We start from the raw sequence: 25,316 nt of genomic DNA on the forward strand, positions 1-25,316 counted from the left end.
GCCAGGACAACGCCGCACGACTTCCAAGGAGAAATCGACGCGACGCCTGCTGTGAGACCAAAACTTCGACGCACGGCCTCGCAAGGACAACGCCGCCCGACTTCCAAGGAGAAATCTACGCGACGCCTGCCACGAGATCGAAACTTCGACGCGCAGCCCAGCAGAACGACGCGCAGCCGTAAAACAAGCAGGAAAATCCACGCACAGACCCGGGCCATCTGGTAATCCCCGCGATCCCCAGAAAGAGACTGTCCGCGCGCCGGAAAACGATGCACGACTTCCCCGCGTGAAAAATAACGACGCAAGTCTGTGCGTGCTGGGGAGAAATCGACGCACACACCATTTTTCCACGTATCTCTTCTCCTGTGGCCCTCTGAGGAGATTTCCCACCAGAAACCAGGTACTTTGTGCTTGAAAGACACTTTATTTGCTTTTTAAAGACTTAAGACACTTTATATCACTTTTCAGTGATATCTTCACAAATTCATAATGCAACTTTGATTGTTTTGACCTGCAAATACCCAGATAAATATTATATATTTTTCTAAACACTGTGTGGTGTATTTTTGTGGTGTTATATTATGGTATTGTATGATTTATTGCACAAATGCTTTACACATTGCCTTCTAAGTTAAGCCTGACTGCTTGTGCCAAGCTACCAGAGGGTGAGCACAGGCTGATTTTGGATTGTGTGTGACTTACCCTGATTAGAGTGAGGGTTCTTGCTTGGACAGAGGGCAACCTGACTGCCAACCAAAAACCCCATTTCTAACAGTGAGGGTCTAACAAACTAAACATTTTGGTATTTTTGACGAAGGGTTTGCTTCTATGTGTACTCAGTTTTGAATATACTCCTATGGAACACCCTATTGTGCTAAGGTATTGTTTAGAGGCTGTTTCTCCTATCAATCAGAATACTTTCATTCTTGAGCGTTGTTTTAATGGCCACTGTCTCGGGTCACCATATTATGAGCATGCACTTTTAAATTCACATGTGTGGTAGAAGGTATCTGTGGGTGCTGCTTTTTCTGAAAATGTAGGTTCGATGGCATCTGTCGCTGTAGATACGCATGTTTTGCATAGCTCGCCATCTGGTGTTGGGTCGGAGTGTTACAAGTTGTTTTTCTTCGAAGAAGTCTTTCGAGTCACGGGACCGAGTGACTCCTCCTTTTGTCTCCATTTCGCATGGGCGTCGACTCCATCTTCGATTGTTTTTTTTCCGCCATCGGGTTCGGACGTGTTCCTTTCGCTCCGAGTTTCGGAACGGAAAAACAGCTAAATTTCGGAAGATTTTCGTCAGTATTGTTGCGTTCGGGATCGGCGTAGTCAGAATCAACACCGCATCGAAGATCGAAGAGCTCCGGAGCCCTTCGGGGTAGTTTTCGATCCCCGTCGGGGCCTGCTCGGCCCGACCGCGTGTAGAAGAACACCGATGGAACGGACCCCGTTCCGTTTCTGTCTCAAATGCCACAAAAAATACCCCTATTCAGACCAACACTTGGTCTGTAACCTGTGCCTATCACCTGAGCACAGTGAAGACACTTGCGAGGCCTGTTGTGCGTTCCGGTCCCGAAAAACACTCCGAGACCGTCGAGCAAGAAGACTTCAAATGGCGTCCACGCCAACAGCGCACCGAGAGTTCGAGGTACAGGAAGAGGAAGAAACCTTTTCGATACACGAATCGGACTCCGAGGAATTCGACGATCCACGAACCGTGAGTAAGACGTCGAAAAGCACTCATAAGAAGATTGTCAAGGCCCAGGGGACGCCACTGCCACCAGGCCATGGCTCCACCCATAAATTCGGTGACCGACCGTCGGCACCGAAAAAGGCCCAATCAGTGCCGAGACCGTCCGACTCCGGTCGAGACACCGGCACGCAGCCTTCTCGGGACCGAGAAAGTGCTGGAGACATACATCGACACCGAGATAGCGGTGTAGACACGGCTCGACGCCGAGACAGCGGCACCGATGAAGATCGACGCCGAGATGTTTCGACTCCGAAAAAGAAAAAAGCCACCTCGGAGCCGAAAAAAGATGCAGACAGGGTTTCGGTGCCGAAACAACCTGCAACCGACCCAGTTTCAGGCTCTTATACCGAAGAGCAATCAATGACCTCCCAAATGCGAAAGCATAGGTTTGAGGAAGACCCGCAATCCACCGATGTAGACCATACGCAGAAACGTATTTTTATACAGCAGGGGACAGGAAAGATAAGCACCCTTCCCCCTATTAGGAGAAAGAGAAGACTGGAATTCCAAATTGACCAAACACCACAAACAAAAATGGTGAAAAGGGTTACTCCGCCACCCTCTCCTCCACCTATAATTCACGTCTCGCCAGCACAAACACCATCACATTCCCCGGCTCACACCACCATGAGCCAAGATGACCAGGATCAGGACGCATGGGACTTATACGACGCCCCTGTGTCAGATAACAGTCCGGAGGCATACCCTACAAAGCCATCACCACCAGAAGACAGTACTGCATATTCTCAGGTGGTGGCTAGAGCAGCACAATTCCACAATGTAAGCCTCCACTCAGAACAAGTCGAGGATGACTTTCTATTCAACACCCTCTCTGCCACCCACAGCTCCTACCAAAGCCTGCCTATGCTCCCTGGTATGCTTCGGCACGCAAAAGACATCTTTAAGGAGCCTGTCAAAAGTAGGGCAATCACACCAAGGGTGGAAAAAAAAGTATAAAGCGCCTCCTACAGACCCTATTTTCATAACTTCGCAGCTGCCACCAGATTCTGTTGTTGTAGGAGCAGCTAGGAAAAGGGCCAACTCCCACACATCTGGGGACGCACCACCCCCAGATAAGGAAAGCCGCAAGTTCGATGCAGCTGGAAAGAGAGTTGCAGCACAAGCTGCAAACCAGTGGCGCATCGCTAACTCACAGGCACTTCTTGCGCGCTATGACAGAGCACATTGGGATGAGATGCAACATCTCATTGAACATCTACCCAAAGACCTACAAAAGAGGGCAAAGCAAGTGGTTGAAGAAGGACAGAACATTTCAAACAACCAGATACGCTCCTCCATGGACGCAGCAGACACAGCTGCAAGAACAATAAATACATCTGTGACCATCAGAAGGCATGCATGGCTACGAACGTCTGGGTTTAAACCAGAGATTCAGCAGGCAGTTCTCAATATGCCATTCAACGAAAAAGAACTGTTCGGTCCAGAAGTGGACACGGCGATTGGAAAACTTAAAAAGGACACGGACACTGCTAAAGCCATGGGCGCACTCTACTCCCCGCAGAGCAGAGGAAATTACAGCACCTTCCGCAAAACACCCTTTAGAGGGGGGTTTCGGGGTCAGGCCACACAAGCCAGCACCTCACAGGCAACACCATCCAGTTACCAGGGACAGTACAGGGGAGGCTTTCGGGCCAATATAGAGGAGGGCAATTCCCTAGGAATAGGGGAAAATTTCAAAGCCCCAAAACCCCTACAACTAAGCAGTGACTCACATGTCACTCACCCCCTCCACACAACACCAGTGGGGGGAAGAATAGGTCATTATTACAAAGCATGGCAGGAAATCACTACAGACACTTGGGTTCTAGCAATTATCCAAAATGGTTATTGCATAGAATTTCTACAATTCCCTCCAAACATACCACCAAGAGCACAAAATTTATCGAAACATCATTCCGAGCTCCTGGAGATAGAAGTTCAAGCACTATTGCAAAAGAACGCAATTGAGTTAGTACCAAACACACAAATAAACACAGGAGTTTATTCACTGTACTTCTTAATACCAAAGAAGGACAAAACGCTAAGACCAATCCTAGACCTAAGAATACTAAACACATACATCAAATCAGACCACTTTCACATGGTCACACTACAAGAAGTGTTACCATTGCTGAAACTACACGACTATATGACAACATTAGACCTCAGACGCGTATTTCCATATACCAATACATCCATCGCACAGGAAATACCTAAGGTTTGTATTCAACGGAATACACTACCAATTCAAGGTACTGCCTTTCGGTTTAACAACCGCACCAAGAGTCTTTACCAAATGTCTAGCAGTAGTCGCTGCACACATCAGAAGGCAGCAAATACATGTATTCCCGTATCTAGACGACTGGCTAATCAAGACCCATTCGTTAATAACGTGCTCACACCACACAAATCAAATCATACAAACCCTCTTCAAACTAGGGTTCACAGTCAACTTCGCAAAATCCAACATTCTGCCGCGCAAGGTACAACAATACCTAGGAGCCATAATAAACACAACAATAGGAGTAGCCACTCCAAGTCCACAAAGAATTCAAAATTTCAACAACATCATACAACGCATGTATCCAACACAAAAGATACAAGCAAAGATGATATTACAACTCCTAGGCATGATGTCTTCATGCATAGCCATTGTCCCAAACGCAAGACTGCACATGAGGCCCTTACAACAGTGCCTAGCATCACAGTGGTCACAAGCACAGGGTCACCTTACAGATCTGGTGTTAATAGACCGCCAAACTTACCTCTCGCTTCTATGGTGGAACGATATAAATTTAAACAAAGGGCGGCCTTTCCAAGACCCAGTGCCACAATACGTAATAACAACAGATGCTTCCATGACAGGGTGGGGAGCACACCTCGATCAACACAGCATACAAGGACAATGGAACGTACATCAGACAAAACTGCATATAAATCACCTAGAACTACTAGCAGTTTTTCAAGCACTAAAGGCTTTTCAACCAATAATAGTTCACAAATACATTCTCGTCAAAACAGACAACATGACAACAATGTATTATCTAAACAAACAAGGGGGGACGCACTCAACGCAATTGAGCCTGCTGGCACAAAAGATATGGCGTTGGGCAATTCACAACCAAATTTGCCTAATAGCACAATTTATCCCAGGAATTCAGAATCAACTCGCAGACCATCTCTCTCGAGATCACCAACAGGTCCACGAATGGGAAATTCACCCCCAAATTCTGAACACTTACTTCACGCTCTGGGGAACACCTCAAATAGACTTGTTTGCGACAAAAAAGAACGCAAAATGCCAAAACTTCGCATCCAGATACCCACACAGGCAGTCCCACGGCAATGCCCTATGGATCAACTGGTCAGGGATATTTGCCTACGCTTTTCCTCCTCTCCCTCTCCTTCCTTATCTGGTAAACAAACTCAGTCAAAACAAACTCAGACTCATATTAATAGCACCAACTTGGGCAAGGCAACCCTGGTACACAACGCTGCTAGACCTATCAGTAGTACCCCACATCAAACTGCCCAACAGGCCGGATCTGTTAACACAACACAACCAAACGATCAGACACCCAGATCCAGCATCGCTGAATCTAGCAATCTGGCTCCTGAAATCCTAGAATTCGGACACTTACAACTTACCCAAGAATGTATGGAAGTCATAAAGCAAGCCAGAAGGCCATCCACCAGGCACTGCTATGCCAGTAAATGGAAGAGGTTTGTTTGCTACTGCCATATTAATCAAATCCAACCAATACACGCAACCCCAAAACATGTAGTGGGTTACTTGCTTCACTTACAAAAATCTAACCTAGCTTTCTCTTCCATTAAAATACACCTTGCAGCAATATCTGCATACCTGCAGCCTACCTATTCAACTTCCCTATATAGGATACCAGTCATTAAAGCATTCATGGAGGGCCTTAAAAGAATTATTCCACCAAGAACACCACCTGTTCCTTCATGGAACCTAAATGTTGTCTTAACTAGACTTATGGGTCCACCTTTTGAACCCATGCACTCCTGCGAAATACAGTTCCTAACATGGAAGGTTGCATTTCTCATCGCCATTACCTCTCTAAGAAGAGTAAGCGAGATTCAGGCGTTTACAATACAGGAACCTTTTATACAACTACACAAAAATAAGGTCGTCCTAAGGACTAATCCTAAATTTCTACCAAAAGTAATTTCACTGTTCCATCTAAATCAAACAGTGGAACTTCCACAGCCAGATTCCGTAGCTGAGAGGGCACTACATACTTTAGATGTCAAAAGAGCATTAATGTATTACATTGACAGAACAAAGAGCATCAGGAAAACTAAACAGCTATTTATTGCATTCCAAAAACCTCATGCAGGAAACCCAATATCAAAACAAGGTATAGCCAGATGGATAGTTAAATGCATCCAAATCTGCTACCTTAAAGCTAAACGACAACTGCCCATTACACCAAGGGCACACTCAACCAGAAAGAAAGGTGCTACCATGGCCTTTCTAGGAAACATCCCAATGCAAGAAATATGTAAGGCAGCCACATGGTCTACGCCTCACACATTCACCAAGCACTACTGTGTAGACGTGTTATCCGCACAACAAGCCACAGTAGGTCAAGCCGTATTAAGAACATTGTTTCAGACTACTCCCACTCCTACAGGCTGAGCCACCGCTTTGGGGAGATAACTGCTTACTAGTCTATGCAAAACATGCGTATCTACAGCGACAGATGCCATCGAACTGAAAATGTCACTTACCCAGTGTACATCTGTTCGTGGCATCAGTCGCTGTAGATTCGCATGTGCCCACCCGCCTCCCCGGGAGCCTGTAGCAGTTCGGAAGGTACCTTCAATTATTTGTATATATATTATTTTAACCTTAAATAGGTACATACTTAGTCACTCCATTGCATGGGCACTATTACTACAATACAACTCCTACCTCACCCTCTGCGGGGAAAAACAATCGAAGATGGAGTCGACGCCCATGCGCAATGGAGACAAAAGGAGGAGTCACTCGGTCCCGTGACTCGAAAGACTTCTTCGAAGAAAAATAACTTGTAACACTCCGACCCAACACCAGATGGCGAGCTATGCAAAACATGCGAATCTACAGCGACTGATGCCACGAACAGATGTACACTGGGTAAGTGACATTTTCATTATGTTCTTTGTTTACTTATTTTCTACTTACATATGTTAATTCTGATGCAGTATTTGCTTACCTATTTGCTGTTCTGGTATTGTGTCTCTGTTTTAGGGCCACCTTCCAAGCCTCCAACAGTCTTCCTTTAACCGCTCAGTGGGCAGTTTAGCTTCATCACCTCGACCTTCTGGGGACTATGATGATGAGGAGACAGACTCTGATGAAGATATAAGGGAGACATATGGCTATGATATCAAGGTCTGTAAGATGATGTTTGAAAAACTGAGATCAAATATTCTGTGCTAGCATAGTGTGTGACTTTAATTATTGTTTGACAGTGGTCTTGTATTATGTTTGAAATCAAAGTAGCAATTTAAGAATGTAACCAGAAATCTCCTGTAGGTTATGTATGTTTAGTAAGTTGACCCCTCTGGAATCTCTTTTTCTAGTGGGCATGAACCATCTAAGTGTTTTGTAAGTTTGAATCTCAAAATGGTACTGTAAGAAGCTAGTTTCTGTATATACTATATCAAAATGAGATCTAGTGTGCACAGACTCCAGAGGTTCCCCAAAGACTTAACAGAGGCTAAATTAAATAATACTAATTCACTCTTTTGTGGTAGTGTGGTCGAGCAGTTAGGCTTATCAGAGGGTAGTGCAGAGCATTTGTTCTACACATACAGACAATAAAGGAAGCAGACTCTCAATGACTAACTCCAGGCCAGTGATTTTTATTTAGCAAAAATAGTCTTTGTTACTTTATTTCTAGAGCCACAAGATTAAGTACATTTGGAAATAAGTATCATACATATGTATCAACACCATTTTGTTTCAATTTAGCAAGTTAAATGGTTTTCAAGAAAATAGCAAATATCTGTTTTAAAAGTTGATACTGCAATTTTCAAAAACCGTTCTAGGGCGAAGAAGTGTTAGTACGGTTTTGAGTTAAGTACAAGACTTGGAGTTCTCAACAGGTTGGGGTTCGAGTTAACCTCGAACACCCACCACCAGCAACATGGGGCCGGCAGGGTGCAGAGGTCAAAAGTGATGCAAGATTTAAAATGGAGCCCTATGGAGACTGGGGGCACTCGGAACCAGGCCTGCTTGCAGGTAAGCTGGGGCGGCTCCTCCATTAGAGCGGAGGAGCGTATCTCCCCACCACCAGCAGCAGGAGCTGCAAACCTTTAAAAATAAAACTATAATAAATATGTTTATTATAGTTTTATTGTTAAAGGGGGTGGGGCCATGGGGTGACGAGTACTGAGGGGAGTGCACAGAGCACTCCCCTCAATGCGTATGTATATTTGGCCGGCCGAACACACATGCGCACAAGGGCTTTCCCCAACCCAGCACTGTGTAGCCTGGGGGGCTTTAGGGGTACCTTTTAGGTGTTGGGAACCTTCGTCCGGTTCTCTCGGGCCAGTGGGGTCCTCCAGATTTAGGCTGCAGACATGGTCATGTTGACCCGGAAGAGTCAACACAGGGTTGGACACAAGGTCTGAATCGCCTGGGGACCTGCTCTGGACCGGCGGGCCGTGAGCATTGAGTGCAGAGTGGGCATGACTCGCAGATCCGGGCAGTTCTGGAGTCTTTTGCTGGAGTTTCTTTCTGGACAGGACCACTGTCAATGGGAGATCTTGGTCCTCTGGTGTGCAGGCAGTCCTCTTGAGGCTTTTAAGAGAATGCTGGTCCTGCAGGAGCATCACCTTTTTGTAGCAGGTCTTCAGAAGCTGGAGACAGGCCCGTAGGGCTGGGACCATGTCAGTTGGTGTCTTCAGTCTTCTCTACTGGGGGTCAGCTTAGCAGTCCTCCTTCTTTCTTCTTGTCATTTTCTTGAGGTCGCCAGGAATCTGGTGAGCTAGGTTCAGGGAGGCCCTTAAATCCTGGAGTCCGGGGGTAGTAGCCAATGTCTATTGTCCCTGAAGGTGACTACACCCTTCCGGTGTCCACTCCCTTTGGGGAGAGAGAAACAAACTTAAACCTATTTGTCCCTGTCCTCTAAACCAAGATGGAGGATTCTGCAGGGGGGTCACTTGAGCTCTGGACACCTTAGAGGTGGTCTTGGCTGAAGTGGTCACTCCTTTTTTTTTTTTTCCATAATTTTCCCGCTGTGGGTCTTTTGTGCCCTGGGGCACCTAAACAAGAATCCTGAGCCTTTGAGGCTCACCGCCAGGTGTTACAGTTCCTTCAGGGGGAAGGTGTGAAGCACCTTCTCCCAGTGCAGACTTTGTTTCTGACCATAGAGAGCACAAAAGTTCTCATCCCATGTGGTCAGAAACTTGTCTGGAAGTAGCAGACTGGCACAGACCGGCCAGTCCTGCTCTAGAAGTATGGCTAAAATACAGGGGGCATCTCTAAGATGCCCTCTGGGTGCATTTTTTAATAACGTGTGGTTTTATTTTGCTGAGAAGTTTGAAATCAAACTTCCCAGACTTCAGTGAAGCCATATTGGGGATGCGGAGTTCATAATGACAAACTCTCAGCCCATGTACGTTATATGCCCACACTGCACCTACAATGTCTAAGAATGGACTTAGACACTGTAGGGGCATACTGCTCATGCAACTGTGCCCTCACCTGTGGTATAGTGCACCCTGCCTTATGGCTGTAAGGCCTCGTAGAGGGTTGACTTACCTATGCCTCAGGCAGTGGTTTGTGGGCATGGCACCCTGAGGTGCCATGTCGACTTTGTCTTTTTCTCCCCACCAACACACCAGCTTCAAGGGCAGTGTGTATGTGCTTGGTGAGGGGCCCCGTGGAGTGGCATAATGCATGCTGCAGCACTTGCGAACATTCCCTGACCACAGGGCCCTTGGTACCATGGGTACCTTTTACAAGGGACTTAACTGTGTGCCGGGGTGTGCCAATTGTGGAAACAATGGTACAGTTTTTTGGAAAGAACACTGGTGCTGTGGCTTGGATAGCAGGATCCCAGCACAGTCTCAGTCAAGTCAGCATCAATATCAGGTAAAAAGTAGGGGGGGCGGAGGGTAACCATGCCTAAAAGGGCACTTTGTTGCAGGTACAAGAAAAGAAGGCTTGTAGGTTACAATTGCAGGTCACAATTGCAGGTTATGCGAGTAAGCTGCTATGAGTTCCTTCTGAGGATGAGGAAAGTCCGGCAGAATCCAGTTTTAGAGCTCTTGCTCCCTGAAGAACACAGACACTCAGATTCTGGAAGATCAGCTTCTGTGTGCACAAGTTTACATAGAGGAAGATATACTACCCAGTGACAGCAAAGGAACAGGGTGCTGAACAAAAGGCCAAAGAGTAGGGCCTACATGGCTGAAATTTGTGATACAGATATCTTGAATTAGTAATTTACACAGGAACAACTGAGCTGTCTAGAATTGTCAAAAAGCAACTGTAACGCACAGCTGGCAAGGATGACCACGATTGCGATGAGCTTCCCCTTTCCCTGACCAGCCTGTCATACGCGGCAAGACTATATCAACCCACCTTCACCAGAAGGACCCAGGTTTTTCATCTTCACCTTTGGTCTTAATATAGTGCTGTATTGGATGCAGCAAGTCATTCTGATTCTGGAACAATGTGAATTATTTTAGCACTATCAATGCTGGAAATATCTGTGCTTAACATCTGTTGACTACTGACCTTTATTACTCGTTCTCAGTTTTGACTTCTTCAACCAGTGTGTCCAGTCTGTGCCAACTGAACATCTTAACCATCTAAGCCAGTCCTGGGCCCCTTAAGCTGCAGTTCCCCTGCAGCATTTGGTGACTGACATCTTGCTTCTGCAGTAGCTTTTGAACAGTTGACTATTGGATTCCCAGTAATCTTGTTAAGCTGGATGCCATGAATATTCTAAACTTGACTTAAGCAACCTAATAATTTTGAAGTACTGCTTTTTACAGTTTACACAATTGTTTTTTCTGTTGCCTCTGTTTTCCTGCTACATTTTTCAGGCCAGTAACCACTTGTTTCTGGGAAACTCAGCCACGTGGCTCAAACCTACAAAGTTATCCCACCTGGCATACTGCGTGACCAATAAACTAAGGCAGGTGTGTCATTGCAAATATGATATATTGCTGCGTAATGCCTGGCACCTTTGCTCAGTTGACTGTCCTTGAGTAAATAAAGCATAATATGCCCAAAGTCTTCCAAAGGATTCAGAGAGGATGTGGAGTTCCCAAGGGGTCCCATGTTCTTAAAGAAATCGAGTGCCTATCACGCAACTGCTTTAAATGTGTTTAGTTCATGTCTTTACAAACAAAAGTAGTGTCAGGGTAGAGTGTCATTATTTTTAACTGCTCTGTATTTATACAAAACCCCTCTGCATGCAGTGAAAAAGCTGTTCCATGTTTATTAAATATTTTTCTGGCATACCCCTTGCTTTACTCCCCTGGCCTCAACACTCATGCTAGCTCTATGTTTTATTTGTATTTGTGGACCCAAGCTCTGCTCTGATGTTAGAGGGACACCCAAAGTGGATGAGTGAGACTGACTCTCAGTAGCTCAGTGTAGCGACTGCAGTGTGGCTACAAGATTATAGTCCAGGAACACATACATTTTTACCTTTAAATGTCGGGGGAGGCTGTGTACTGGTTCTCCAGGTATAAAGGACTTCCAGACAACGTAACTGGGGGTCCTTGCATTTATCGTATCTGAAACACATGGAATGTGTGGTTTATGGGTAGGTTGCTAAAAGGTGAAGCTCATTTCTGGGGTGGGGGACGGGTGGGTTGGCCATCTACCTGCTTTGTGGACATTGTGTGTTGCTTCACTCTTGCTTTGAAGCAAGCACAGAGTACTCTTGCTTGGTTGTGATTCTTTTAGCATTCTTAGAGCTGTACTTGGCGATTCACTCTACTCATGCAGAAACACGACCGCCTCATAGTCTGTATGCATCTGCGTCATTGCAAATGTAGTATTCAATATCTTTGTATGTGATTTGAGTGTTTCAGTTTTTTCCATCTGCGTAGGAGGAGGGTTTTATAGACTTTGTTTGGGTATGCTGATCACTGTAAGGTAGTTAAAGCTCTCTGCATTTATCACAAATGACGGCTGCTAGTATGTCATGTAGGAAAGTGCCCCTTTTGACCTGGTTACCCCACCACGTTTTGCCTGGTATTAATGCTGTAGGAAGCTGGCCTGGTGTGTCATGAGCACCCTCACGTTATATCAGGTCCAGGTATCCCCTATTAGTGAGGCATAGTCAGTGTCTAGGAAGCCAGGCTGCCCAGAGGTAGATGTGGATGAGCAGCCAAGACTTATCTAGGAGACATGCAAAGCTTATGCAATACCATTGCAGTCACACAGCACTTACACACATGAAAGAACCGCACAGGGTAACAAAAATAAAGGTACTTTATTATGGTAACTGTAGGAAGTTGGCTCTCTATATACAATCTCAAAGTGAGAGATAATGTGCACAAAGTCCAAGGGTTCCCCTTAGAGGTTGATAGTGTCAAAATTAGATAATACTAATGCTCTATTTTGTGGTAGTGTGGTAGAGCAGTAGGCTTATCAGAGGGTAGTGTTAAGCATTTGTTGTACACACACAGGCAATAAATGAGAACACACACTCAAAGATTTAAGTCCAGGCCAATAGGTTTTTTATATAGAAAAATATTATTTTCTTAATTTAGTTTAGAACTACAAAATTCGGAACAAAATTCGGAACTTACCTTGGCATAGGTAAATATGGAACTTTTAATTAAAACAGTAATGTTCACAGTTTTGGCAAAAATGGCAATAAGCTATTTTAAAAGTGGAAACTGCAAAAATCAACAGTTCCTGGGAGAGGTAAGTAATGGTTAGTTTTTCAGGTAAGTAAAGCCCTTACAAGTTCGGTCTCCGGAGCATAGGCAGCCCACTGTTGGAGGTTCAAGTCAACCCCAAACACCCAGCACCAGCAACACAGGGCCAGTCAGGTGCAGAGGTCAAAGTAGGGCCCAAATAACATAGGCACCTATGGAAACTAGGGGTGCTCCGGTTCCGGTCTGCTAGCAGGTAAGTACCTGCGTCCTTGGGGAGCAGAGGGTGAGGGCCCCCTGCTGGTCACTCCTGCACCAGTAGTTGGTTTCTCTCGGGCCTGGGGGCTGCGGGTGCAGTGCTGCTTCCAGGCGTCTGGTTCTTTGTTACCGTGCAGTCGCGGTCAGGGGGGAGCCTCTAGATTCTCTCTGCAAGCGTCGCTGTAGGGGTGCAGGGAAGCCATCTCAGGGTGTCCACGTCCTGGGAGTCGCCTGGGTGTCCTCTCTGCAGTGTTGGTTCTTCTGAACATGAGCCGGGGGCGTCGGGTGCAGAGCGTTGGGGACTCACGCTTCTGGAGTGAGGCTGGAGTCTCTTTAAAGATGGTTTCTTTGTTGCTGTTTGGACAGAGCCGCTGTCCACTGGAGTTTCTGGTCCTTTGGTTGCAGGGCACTCCTCGGAGCCCTCAGAAATTACTGGTCCCGCTGGATGTGTCGCTGTGCAGGTTCTTTGAGTCTGGAGACAGGCCGGTAGGGCTGGGGCCAAGTCAGTTGTCGTCTCTGCGGGGCTTTCAGGTCAGCAGTCCTTCTTCTTGTTGCAGGTCATCAGGAATCTAATTTCCTGGGTTCAGGGTCACCCCTAAATACTCAATTCAGGGGTGTGTTTAGGTCTGGGGGGCAGTAGCCAATGGCTACCGTCCTTGAGGGTGGCTATGCCCTCTTTGTGCCTCCACCCTGTGGGGAAGGGGGCAGATCCCTAATCCTATTGGGGGGGAATCCTCCAAAGCAAGATGGAGGATTTCCTAAGGCAGGGGGGTCCCCTCAGCTCAAGACACCTTAGGGGCTGTCCTGGCTGGAGGGTGACTGCCTTGTTTTTCTCATTATCTCCTCTGGACTTGCCGCCAAAAGTGGGGGCTGTGTCCGGGGGGACGGGCATCTCCACTAGCTGTAACACCAGGCTTGAGTCTTTGAAGCTCACAGCCAGGTGTTAAAGTTCCTGCAGGGGAAGGTGTGATGCACCTCCACCCAGTACAGGCTTTGTTCCTAGCCACAGAGTGACAAAGGAACACACCCTATGTGGCCAGAAACCCGTCTGGATGTGGCAGACTGGCAGAAACTGGTCAGCCTAGCACTAGTAGTTGGGCAGGTGTACAGGGGACATCCCTAAGATGCCCTCTGTGTGCATTTCACAATAAATTCCACACTGGCATCAGTGTGGATTTATTGTGCTGAGAAGTTTGATACCAAATGTCCCAGTATTCAGTGTAGCCATTATGGAACTGTGGAGTTTGTGTATGACAAACTTCCAGACCATATACTCTTTATGGCCACCCTGCACTTACAATGTCTAAGGATTGCCTTAGACACTAGGGCATAGTCCTCATGCAGCTATGCCCTCACCTGTGGTATAGTGCACCCTGCCTTAGGGCTGTAAGGTCTGCTAGAAGGGTGACTTACCCATGCCACAGGCAGTGGGTTGTGGGCATGGCACTCTGAGGGGAGTGCCATGTCGACTTAGTCTTTTTCTCCCCACCAGCACACACAAACTGTGAGGCAGTGTGCATGTGCTGAGTGAGGGGTCCCCAGGGTGGCATAATACATGCTGCAGCCCTTATGGACCTTCCCTGGCCACAGGGCCCCTGGTAACAGGTGTACCAGTTACAAGGCACTTATCTGTGTGCCAGGGCTGTGCCACTTGTGGGAACAATGGTACATTTTAGGGAAAGAGCACTGGTGCTGGGGCCTGGTTAGCAGGGTCCCAGCACACTTTCAATCATAACTAGCATCAACAAAAGGCAAAAAGTTAGGGGTAACCATGCCAACAGAGGCATGTTCCTACAGTAACACAAATACTAAAATACTGTATAGCAATTCTCCACTAGCAGGTGAGCAAACATACTATTATGTACACATTAGAAGAATAGTAAGTACAGAAGGCCCTGGGGGGACCAAACCATATATACTAAGAAAGTGGAATGCGAACGTCAGGCCCCCCCACCCAAGGAAGTGGAATCGGTAGAGGTGAGCTGGAGTAACAAGGAACTCCAAAAGATAAGAAACATAGTGCCCCCCAGCGACAAGTAGAAGACAGGCAAGTACCTGGTTCTCCCAACCCCACGAAAAGGACTTCAGAAGAAAATTTTGCAGGACCCAGACAAGACTGCAAGAAACCACAGATGGATCCTGGAAGAGGAAGACCTGTAAAGGAAGGGGACTAAGTCCAGTTCACTTTGGAGTGTCCAGAGGTGGCAGGAGCCCCTACCCACCTGTCTGGATGCAAGACCAGGTTGACGGTGGACAGAAATAGTCAGTGGTTTAACACTGGAGCAGCTAAAGAGTTCCTGAAGTGATAGTCAACGTCCCACACTGAGGACCAGCAAGGTCCAGGAGGACTCAACACCACGGAGGGGAGTCCTGGGTGACCCTCAGCAGTGAGGACAGTCGCAGAAAGAGGAGGCAGCCTTAGCAGGCGACCCACAGGCATCAAGCACAGGAGTTGCGGTGAGGCCCGTGCAGTACACCTTGAAAGAAGCCCCACATCGCAGGAGCAGCAGGCAGAGGGCTGTGCCTTTGCAGGTAAGAGTGCTGGGGGCTGGGACTACACGGAGCCTGAAGAATCCTTGGTGGAGCTGCAAACAAGCCTTGGTTGCTGCAAGAGTCGCAGCACACAGGGGTACTGTCCTGCGTGGAGACGCAAGGGCTTACCGTCTCCCAAGTTGGACAGCTGGGAGAGATGACCAAGGGGACAACTCCAGACCACCACCCGTGATGCAGGGTGGTGATTCCTTCACTCCAACGGAGATTCCTTCTTGCTTCTTGTGCAGACTGAAGAGTCTTCACTCTCAGAGGATGCAGAGCCGGGGAAATGTTGCAGTTGCTGGCAGAAGCCAGAGAAACAATGTTGCAGAGCAGAGTCGTTGATGTAGATGCAGATGCAGATTGTAAGTTCCTGGAGGGTCCAGTTTCAGTTCCAGTGGCCAGAATGTGAAGTAAACGTTGCAGAGGAATCCTGCTGGAATCTTGCATGTCAAAACTAAGGACCCCCCTCTCACCAAGAGGAAAACCCTAAATAGCCCAGGAAGGAGGATTGGTCACCTAGCAGAGTGACCACCTATCAGAAGAGGGTTGTGACATCAACTGCCTGACCTGGCCACTCAGATGCTCCCAGGGCCCTCTGCCTACCTTGGATTCAAGATGGCAGAATCAAGTGGCCACCTGGAGGAGCCCTGGGCACCACCCATGGGGTGATGATGGACAGGGGAGTGGTCACTCCCCTTTTCATTATCTAGTTTTGCGCCAGAGCAGGGACCGGGGTCCCTGGACTGGTGCAAACCGGTTTATGCAAGGGGAGCACCAGATGTGCCCTTCAAAGCATACCAGTGGCTTGGGGAGGCTACCACTCCCAAGCCATGTAACACCTATTTCCAAAGGCAGAGGGTGTTGCGACCCACTCCGAAAAGAAATCCTTTGTTCTGCCGTTCTGGACTCAAGCTGGTCAAGCAGCAGGAGGGCAGAAAACTGCCTGTAGGATGGCAGCAGTGCGGGCTGACCAGGAAAACTAGTAGGAGCAAAGCTGGGGGTCCTCTAAGGAGCCCAAGTAGTGCATGGAATCATACAACCAATACTGGCAACAGTATTGGGGTATGATTCCAACATGTTTGATACCATACATGCCCAGGTTCTGAGTTACCATTATGTAGCTGGACACAGGTATCCAGTACATGGGTAAAATGGCTTCCTCGCACTGACGAAGTCCAGAAAAATGGAGCTGGAGATTGTAGGGGCACCCACATGCAGGTGTGCCCTCACTCACAGGTAGCTGTACCCTGCCTGTGGGCTACGAGGGCCTACCATAGGGTACACTTAGTGACCTGATGCAGTGGCCTATAGTGCAAGGGTGCATGCACCTTTTCACACATGCTGCAGTGGCAGGCCTGCAGACACATTTTGTGTGGGCTCCCATAGGTGGCAACATACATGCTGCGGCCCATGGGGTACCCCAATGCCCTCGGTATCTAGGTACCATATATTAGGGACTTACATGGGGGCACCAGTATGTCAATTGTGGGGTGTACCAAGTCAGGAGCAACCAAATATAAGGGGAGAGCACAGTCACTGGGGTCCTGGATAGCAGGATCCCAGTGAACACAGTCAAAACACACTGACAGCAGGCAAAAAGTAAGGGTAATCTGCCAAAAAGAGGGTACTTTTCTACATATGCTAACTTGGCTGAGTGTGTGCTGGGATCCTGCTAACCAGGCACCAGCACCAATGTTCTTTCCTGTAGGGAAGTGCCCTTGTTGGCATGGTTACCCCCACGTTTTGCCTGATATTGATGCCAACTTGACTGAGAGGGTTCTGGTATCCTGCTAACCAAGCCCCAGCACCAATGTTCTTTCCCCAAAACTGTACTGTTGTTCCTGCAGTTGGCACACCACTGGCACACAGTTAAGTCCCTTGTAAAAGGTACCCATGGTACCAAGGGCCTGTGGCCAGGGAAGGTCTGTAAGGGCTGCAGCATGTATTATGCCACCATGTGGAACCCTTCACCAAGCCCATGCACATTGCCTTTGGTGCATGTGTGGACCCCTTACCAAGCCCATGCACACTGTCTTTGACATTTTCTCCCCACCAGCACACACAAGCTGCAAAGTCGACATGGCATCCCCCTCAGGATGCCATGGACACAAAATACTGCCTGTGGCATAGGTAAGTCACCCATCTAGCAGGCCTTAAAGCCCTAAGGCAGGGTGCACTATACTACAGGTGAGGGCATAACTGCATGAGCAATATGCTCCTGCAGTGTCTGTCTATTCTTAGACATTGTAAGTACAGTGTGGCCACATAAAGTATGTGGCCTGGGAGTTTGTCAATTACGAACTCCACAGCTCCATAATGGATACACTGAATACTGGGGAGTTTGGTATCAAACTTCTCAGAATAATAAACCCACACTGATGCCAGTGTTGGATTTATTATAAAATGCACACAGAGGGCATCTTAGAAGATGCCTCCTGTATTTTAACCAATCCTTCAGTGCAGGACTCTTACCTCCTGGGGTGAGAGCCTTTGTGCTCTCTGAGGCCAGAAACAAAGCCTGCACTGGGTGGAGGTGCTTAACACCCCCACCCTGCAGGAACTGTAACACCTAGCAGTGAGCCGCAAAAGCTCAGGCTTCGTGTTACAATGCCCCAGGGCACTCCAGCTAGTGGAGATGCCCGCCCCCTGGACACAGCCCCCACTTTTGGCGGCAAGTCCAGGGAAGATAACGAGAAAAACAAGAAGGAGCCTCCCACCAGTCAGGACAGCCCCTAAGGTGTCCTGAGCTGAGGTGACCCCTCCCTTTAGAAATCCTCCATCTTGATTTTGGAGGATTCCCCCAATAGGAATAGGGATGTGTCCCCCTCCCCTCAGGGAGGAGGAACAAGGAGGGTGTAGCCACCCTCAAGGTCAGTAGCCATTGGCTACTGCCCCCCCAGACCTAAACACACCCCTAAATTTAATATTTAGGGGCACCCCAGATCCCAGGAAATCAGATTCCTGCAACCTGAAGAAACGAGAAGGACTGCTGACCTACAAGCCTTCAGAGAAGGAGGAAGACGACAACTGCTTTGGCCCCAGCCCTAAATACAGCATATTTTCTGGCTTATTCTCCCAAACGTCAAGTCCAGGATATTCAGGCTATGATACTGATGTTTCAGCCTCTAGCCTGGATTTCAGTGAGAATGACTGAGGCTGTCAGGCCTCATGGCCTCCTGTCTCCTGCTAGTGACACATGTCACATGGCACATACTGGGCTCTGCAGTGGGACCTAAAGTTCCAGTGGATGCAGCATCATAGGAATCACTTTGACATGATCCAGATCTCGGAGGGAACTGCACAAGAATTGCGGTGGTGGCTAGCAAGCTGTGATTGGGTCAGAGACCGATCCCTTTCCCCTCCCCAACCAGATCTGATAGTAGTGACAGATGCATGGCTTCTGGGATGTGGTGGCCATGTGGGAGAGGTGGGAATCAGAGGCATCTGGTCTCCAGCGGAGTCCGGACTCCACCCCAACCTGTTGGAGTGGAGTCCGGACTCCACCCCAACCTGTTGGAGTGGAGTCCGGACTCCACCCCAACCTGTTGGAGTGGAGTCCGGACTCCACCCCAACCTGTTGGAGTGGAGTCCGGACTCCACCCCAACCTGTTGGAGTGGAGTCCGGACTCCACCCCAACCTGTTGGAGTGGAGTCCGGACTCCACCCCAACCTGTTGTAGTTCTGTGCGATATGGCTGGCATTGAAAGCATTTATTCCCTCTCTAAAGGGAAAGATAGTGCAGGTGTTCACAGACAACACCACCGCCATGTGGTACTGCAACAAGCAGGGTGGGGTGGGGTCTTAGGCTCGAACATAAGGGCATAGCCCTGGTAATTCAACATCTGGCGGGCTCTCTGAACGCCACAGCAGACAAACTCAGCCAGACAATGTCTACTGGATCATCCGGCGGTGGCGCAAAGTCTCTTTCAGCACTGAGGAGGGCCTTGGTTACATCAGTTCACCGCCTAAGAGAACATGCAATGTCAGCAGTTTTGCACGTTGGCGTTTCCAAAGCAGCAATTGCTCAGAAATGCTTTTCCTCTTGAGTGAACTCAGGCCTCACGTATGCCTTTCTGCCCATACCACTTCTGCCTGAAAACCTCAAGAAGATCAAGTACGACCAGACCCAAGTAATCCATGTGGCTCTGGACTGGGCACAGAGAGTCTGGCATGTCCATCGATCCTCCGATCAGACTGCCCCTTCAGAACGATCTTCTGTTGCTGCAGCAGGGTTCTGTCCACTCTTAGCCCTCTTGCACGGAGAGTGAGCAGCTGCAGTTGACTGCTTTTGACCTTCCGTCCGAAGTTGGTAATGTTATCTTGGCAACCAGGCGTCCCTCCACAAAAACGGTATTTGCCTATCGTTGGAAGAAATTTGTGGAATGGTGCACAGACAAGTCTGTTGACTGCCCTTTCTGCTTCTCTCTCTCTCTGAGGTTCTGTTGTTTATAATTTCTCTGGCTTAGTAGGGCTCTGCTATGGGCACTCTTAGACGTTATTAGTCAAAGTTCTGCATTTCTGAGGTTAAACTAATCAACCTTCTTTGTTTAAGTACATAGATTTCTCTAAGGTCTTACACGTGTTTCCTCCATCCCCATTCATTATGCCCCAGTGGGATTTGAATTTGTTTTTGACTTTTCTGATGTGTGCTTCTTTCGAGTGTCTCCACTATTGTCCTCTCAGCCTTCTCACTTTGAAAACAGCATTCCTTGTGGCCATTCCATCTGCCCAAAGGGTAAGCGAGCTGCAGACATTGTCATTTAAGCCGCCCTTCTTTTCATTCTATCCTGATAAAGTGGTACTTCGCTCAAGGGCTTCTTTAGCACGAAAAGTGGCTACACCCTTGCCTGTAGGCCAATCCATTACCTTGCTGTAGGAAGCTGGCTCTCTATACGGTGCACTAAAATGAAGCACACTGTGTAGCGAGTCCAGTGGATCCCCAATTGAAGCAAAAGTAGATAGAACTAATGCGCTATTCGTTGTACAGTGGATGAGCAGTTAGGCTTATCAGAGGGTAGTGCTAAGCATTTGTTTTACTCACAGAGGCAATAAATGAGGCACACACTCAAAGAATAAAACTGAGATCAATTTAGAAAAATAACAATTCTTTTTATATATGTTTCAAACCCAAGAACTTCGTAATCAGGTAAGTAGATTTTTAAGCATAAATACTTTGCACTTTCAGAAATCAACATAGTTGAGTTTTCAGAGTTCTCTCAATGTTATCCTATGGAGGAAAACAGTTTTCAGCAAATAAAGGGTTAACAAAGACAAACAAAGCCAATCTCAAGGATTTAAGGTAAGTACTGGGCACTGGTCAGAACCACACAACTGGTCACACCGGGCGGCACTGGGACAGCTGGGGCAGGGCTGCAGTAAGGCATCGGGTGCCCAATGGTTTCCTGTGGGAGTTTGGTCCTCGTGAAGATGGCTAAGAAGCCACTCAGTGACAGCAAGCTGGTACGTTGTAGATGTGGGGTGCTCGGGGACATGGGTGCACCTTTCGTTCTCTTCTCCTGTGCCCAGGGGTGACGGATGCAGGATTGTTTTTAGGCATTGGGTTTTCTCATCTGGGAGCACTTGCTTTCAGGTGATCCTGTCTGGTGAAGCTACATGCGTCATCTGGGAGTCCTGCAGGAGTGGACCTAGGGTGGACTCGAGCTTTTAGGAGCTGAAGGATGTTGTTGGCACCAATGACCCAACTAGGCTGGGATCAAGGTTCACAGACGCAGTAGTTGCTAGAGATGTCCGATATTCTCCCTGCACAAGCTTGGTGGAGTGTGGGCCTGTGTGCAGAGGCTGCAGGCGTCTCGGGAGAGTCCAAGATGGGTGAGACCACCCTTCACTCAGTCTCTGGGCAGCCAGGGACCCACATTGGCACAGTTTGTTGGCTTCACCTTGGATCGTGAATGTCTGGTGCAGTGGTCGCTTCTGGCATCAGGTTTCTGGGGTTCCAGCAGCTGCAGAGTCTATTCTTTGGAGTTTCTTTTTGAAGGGCAAGTTCGTTGCCCACAGGACATTTGAGTTTTTATTGAAGGCTGGACGTGTTGGCTACTTGTGCAGGATCCTTTGAGGTCAGCAGGCAGGCCGGAGTGGCTTGTTTCAGGTCAGCTGCTGCTTCTTTAATTCTTCTGCAGGTGCAACTCTTCTTTGTCCGAGTCTTCTTAGGTTGTCGAAATCTGAGTTCTGTGGTTCAGGGGTGACACCTAAATGCTCAAGTTCGATGGCATCTGTCGCTGTAGATACGCATGTTTTGCAATAGCTCGCCATCTGGTGTTGGGCCGGAGTGTTACAAGTTGTTTTTCTTCGAAGAAGTCTTTCGAGTCACGGGACCGAGTGACTCCTCCTTTTGTCTCCATTGCGCATGGGCGTCGACTCCATCTTCGATTGTTTTTTTTCCACCATCGGGTTCGGACGTGTTCCTGTCGCTCCGAGTTTCGGAACGGAGAATTAGCTAATTTCGGAAGATTTTAGTCGGTATTGTTGCGTTCGGGATCGGCGTACTTAGATTCAACACCGCATCGAAGATCGAAGAGCTCCGGTGCCCTTCGGGGTAGTTTTTCGATCCCCCGTCGGGGCCTGGTCGGCCCGACCGCGTGCTGAAGAACGCCGATGGAACGGACCCCGTTCCGTTTCTGCCCCAAATGCCACAATAAATACCCCTATACAGACCAACACTTGGTCTGTAACCTGTGCCTGTCACCTGAGCACAGTGAAGACACCTGTGAGGCCTGTCGTGCGTTCCGGTCCCGAAAGACACTCAGAGACCGTCGAGCCAGAAGACTTCAGATGGCGTCCGCGCCGACAGCCCACCGAGAGTTCGAGGAGCAGGAAGAGGAAGGTACCTTCTCGATCCAAGAATCGGACTCCGAAGGATTCGACGATACACAAACCGTAAGTAAGACGTCGAAAACCACACAAAGGAAGATTTACAAGGCCCAGGGGACGCCACTGCCATCAGGCCATGGCTCCACCCATAAATTCGGTGACCGACCGTCGGCACCGAAAAAGGCCCAAACAGTGCCGAGATCGTCCGACTCCGGTCGAGACACCGGCACGCAGCCTTCTCGGGACCGAGAAAGTGCTGGAGACAAGCCTCGACACCGAGATGCCGGTGTGGACACGGCTCGACGCCGAGACAGCGGCACCGAAGAAGATCGACGCCGAGAGGTTTCGGCCCCGAAAAAGAAAAAAGTCACCTCGGAGCCGAAAAAACACGCAGACAGGGTTTCGGTGCCGAAACAAACTGCAAGCGACCCAGCTTCAGGCTCTTATACAGAAGAGCACTCGCTAACCTCCCAAATGCAAAAGCATAGGTTTGAGGAAGAGCTACAATCAACTGATGTGGACCATACGCAAAAGCGTATCTTCATACAGCAGGGGACAGGAAAAATAAGCACCCTTCCCCCCATTAGAAGAAAGAGAAGGTTGGAGTTCCAAACTGAACAGACACCACAACCAAAAGTGGTGAAAAGAGTTACCCCACCACCCTCTCCTCCGCCCGTGATTAACGTCTCACCAGCACGAACTCCATCACACTCCCCAGCTCACACCACCATAAGCCAGGGTGACCAAGATCAAGACGCATGGGACCTATACGACGCTCCAGTGTCAGATAACAGTCCGGAGGCATACCCTACGAAGCCATCTCCACCAGAAGACAGCACCGCGTATTCTCAAGTGGTGGCTAGAGCAGCACAATTTCACAACGTAAGCCTCCACTCAGAACAGGTCGAGGATGATTTTTTATTCAACACACTCTCCTCCACCCACAGCTCATACCAAAGCCTGCCTATGCTCCCTGGTATGCTCCGGCACGCAAAAGAAATCTTTAAGGAGCCGGTCAAAAGTAGGGCAATCACACCAAGGGTGGAAAAAAAGTATAAGGCGCCTCCTACAGACCTGGTTTTCATCACTGCACAGCTGCCACCAGACTCTGTCGTTGTAGGAGCAGCTAGGAAAAGGGCCAACTCTCACACATCTGGAGATGCACCACCCCCAGATAAAGAAAGCCGCAAGTTTGATGCAGCTGGTAAAAGAGTCGCAGCACAAGCTGCAAACCAGTGGCGCATCGCGAACTCCCAGGCACTACTTGCGCGCTATGACAGAGCCCACTGGGACGAGATGCAACATCTCATTGAACATCTGCCCAAGGACTTACAAAATAGGGCAAAACAAGTGGTTGAGGAGGGACAGACCATTTCCAACAACCAGATCCGCTCCTCCATGGACGCTGCAGATACAGCTGCACGGACAATTAATACATCTGTAACTATCAGAAGGCATGCATGGCTCCGAACGTCTGGATTTAAACCAGAGATTCAACAAGCAGTTCTCAATATGCCTTTTAATGAAAAAGAACTGTTCGGTCCAGAAGTGGACACAGCGATTGAGAAACTCAAAAAAGATACGGACACTGCCAAAGCCATGGGCGCACTCTACTCCCCGCAGAGCAGAGGGAATTACAGCACATTCCGTAAAACACCCTTTCGAGGGGGGTTTCGGGGTCAGAGCACACAAGCCAGCACCTCACAAGCAACACCGTCCAGTTACCAGGGACAGTATAGAGGAGGTTTTCGGGGACAATATAGAGGAGGGCAATTCCCTAGAAATAGAGGAAGATTTCAGAGCCCCAAAACCCCTACTACTAAACAGTGACTCACATGTCACTCACCCCCTCCACACAACACCAGTGGGGGGAAGAATAAGTCATTATTACAAAGCATGGGAGGAAATCACTACAGACACTTGGGTTCTAGCAATTATCCAACATGGTTATTGCATAGAATTTCTACAATTCCCTCCAAACATACCACCAAAAGCACAAAATTTGACAACACACCATTCCAATCTCCTGGAGATAGAAGTGCAGGCACTATTGCAAAAGAATGCAATCGAATTAGTGCCAAACACACAAATAAACACAGGAGTTTACTCACTGTACTTTCTGATACCAAAGAAGGACAAAACGCTGAGACCAATCCTAGACCTCAGAGTAGTGAACACTTTCATCAAATCAGACCACTTTCACATGGTCACACTACAAGAAGTATTGCCATTGCTAAAACTACACGACTACATGGCAACTTTAGACCTCAAGGATGCTTATTTCCATATACCAATACACCCATCGCACAGGAAATACCTAAGGTTTGTATTCAAGGGAATACATTACCAATTCAAGGTACTGCCTTTCGGATTAACAACCGCACCAAGAGTCTTTACCAAATGTCTAGCGGTAGTCGCTGCACACATAAGAAGGCAGCAAATACATGTGTTCCCATATCTAGACGACTGGCTAATCAAGGCCCATTCGTTAATACAGTGCTCAAATCACACAAATCATATCATACAAACCCTCTTCAAACTAGGGTTCACCGTCAATTTCACAAAATCCAAAATTCTGCAGCGCAAGGTACAACAATACCTGGGAGCCATAATAGACACATCAAAAGGAGTAGCCACTCCAAGTCCACAAAGAATTCGAAATTTCAACACCATCATACAACGCATGTATCCAACACAAAGGATACACGCAAAGATGGTACTACAACTCCTAGGCATGATGTCTTCATGCATAGCCATTGTCCCAAACGCAAGACTGCACATGAGGCCCTTACAACAGTGCCTAGCATCACAATGGTCACAAGCACAGGGTCACCTTCTAGATCTGGTGTTAATAGACCGCCAAACTTACCTCTCGCTTCTGTGGTGGAACAACATAAATTTAAACAAAGGGCGGCCTTTCCAAGACCCAGTGCCACAATACGTAATAACAACAGATGCTTCCATGACAGGGTGGGGAGCACACCTCGATCAACACAGCATACAAGGACAATGGAACGTACATCAAACAACACTACATATAAATCACCTAGAACTTCTAGCAGTTTTTCAAGCACTAAAAGCT

The 25,316-nt window shown here is 48.1% G+C and overlaps 1 protein-coding gene across 5 annotated transcripts in view; it reads left to right on the forward strand.

The window, feature by feature from the left end:
* The window catches only part of KDM5A (lysine demethylase 5A), a 610,286-nt gene that overhangs the window by 499,121 nt on the left and 85,849 nt on the right, over positions 1-25,316 (forward strand). For all 5 annotated transcript variants that reach the window (XR_011202239.1, XM_069228130.1, XM_069228132.1 and 2 more), the window contains one exon: positions 7,011-7,154. Coding sequence is in view for 4 of the 5 variants with exons in the window: in XM_069228130.1 (XP_069084231.1) it covers positions 7,011-7,154 (144 nt within the window). In the remaining variant the exon portion in view is untranslated. The remainder of the gene's footprint in view (positions 1-7,010; positions 7,155-25,316) is intronic.

This window comes from Pleurodeles waltl, chromosome 4_1 (genome assembly GCF_031143425.1).
Source record: "Pleurodeles waltl isolate 20211129_DDA chromosome 4_1, aPleWal1.hap1.20221129, whole genome shotgun sequence".
NCBI classification, from domain to species: Eukaryota; Metazoa; Chordata; class Amphibia; order Caudata; family Salamandridae; genus Pleurodeles; species Pleurodeles waltl.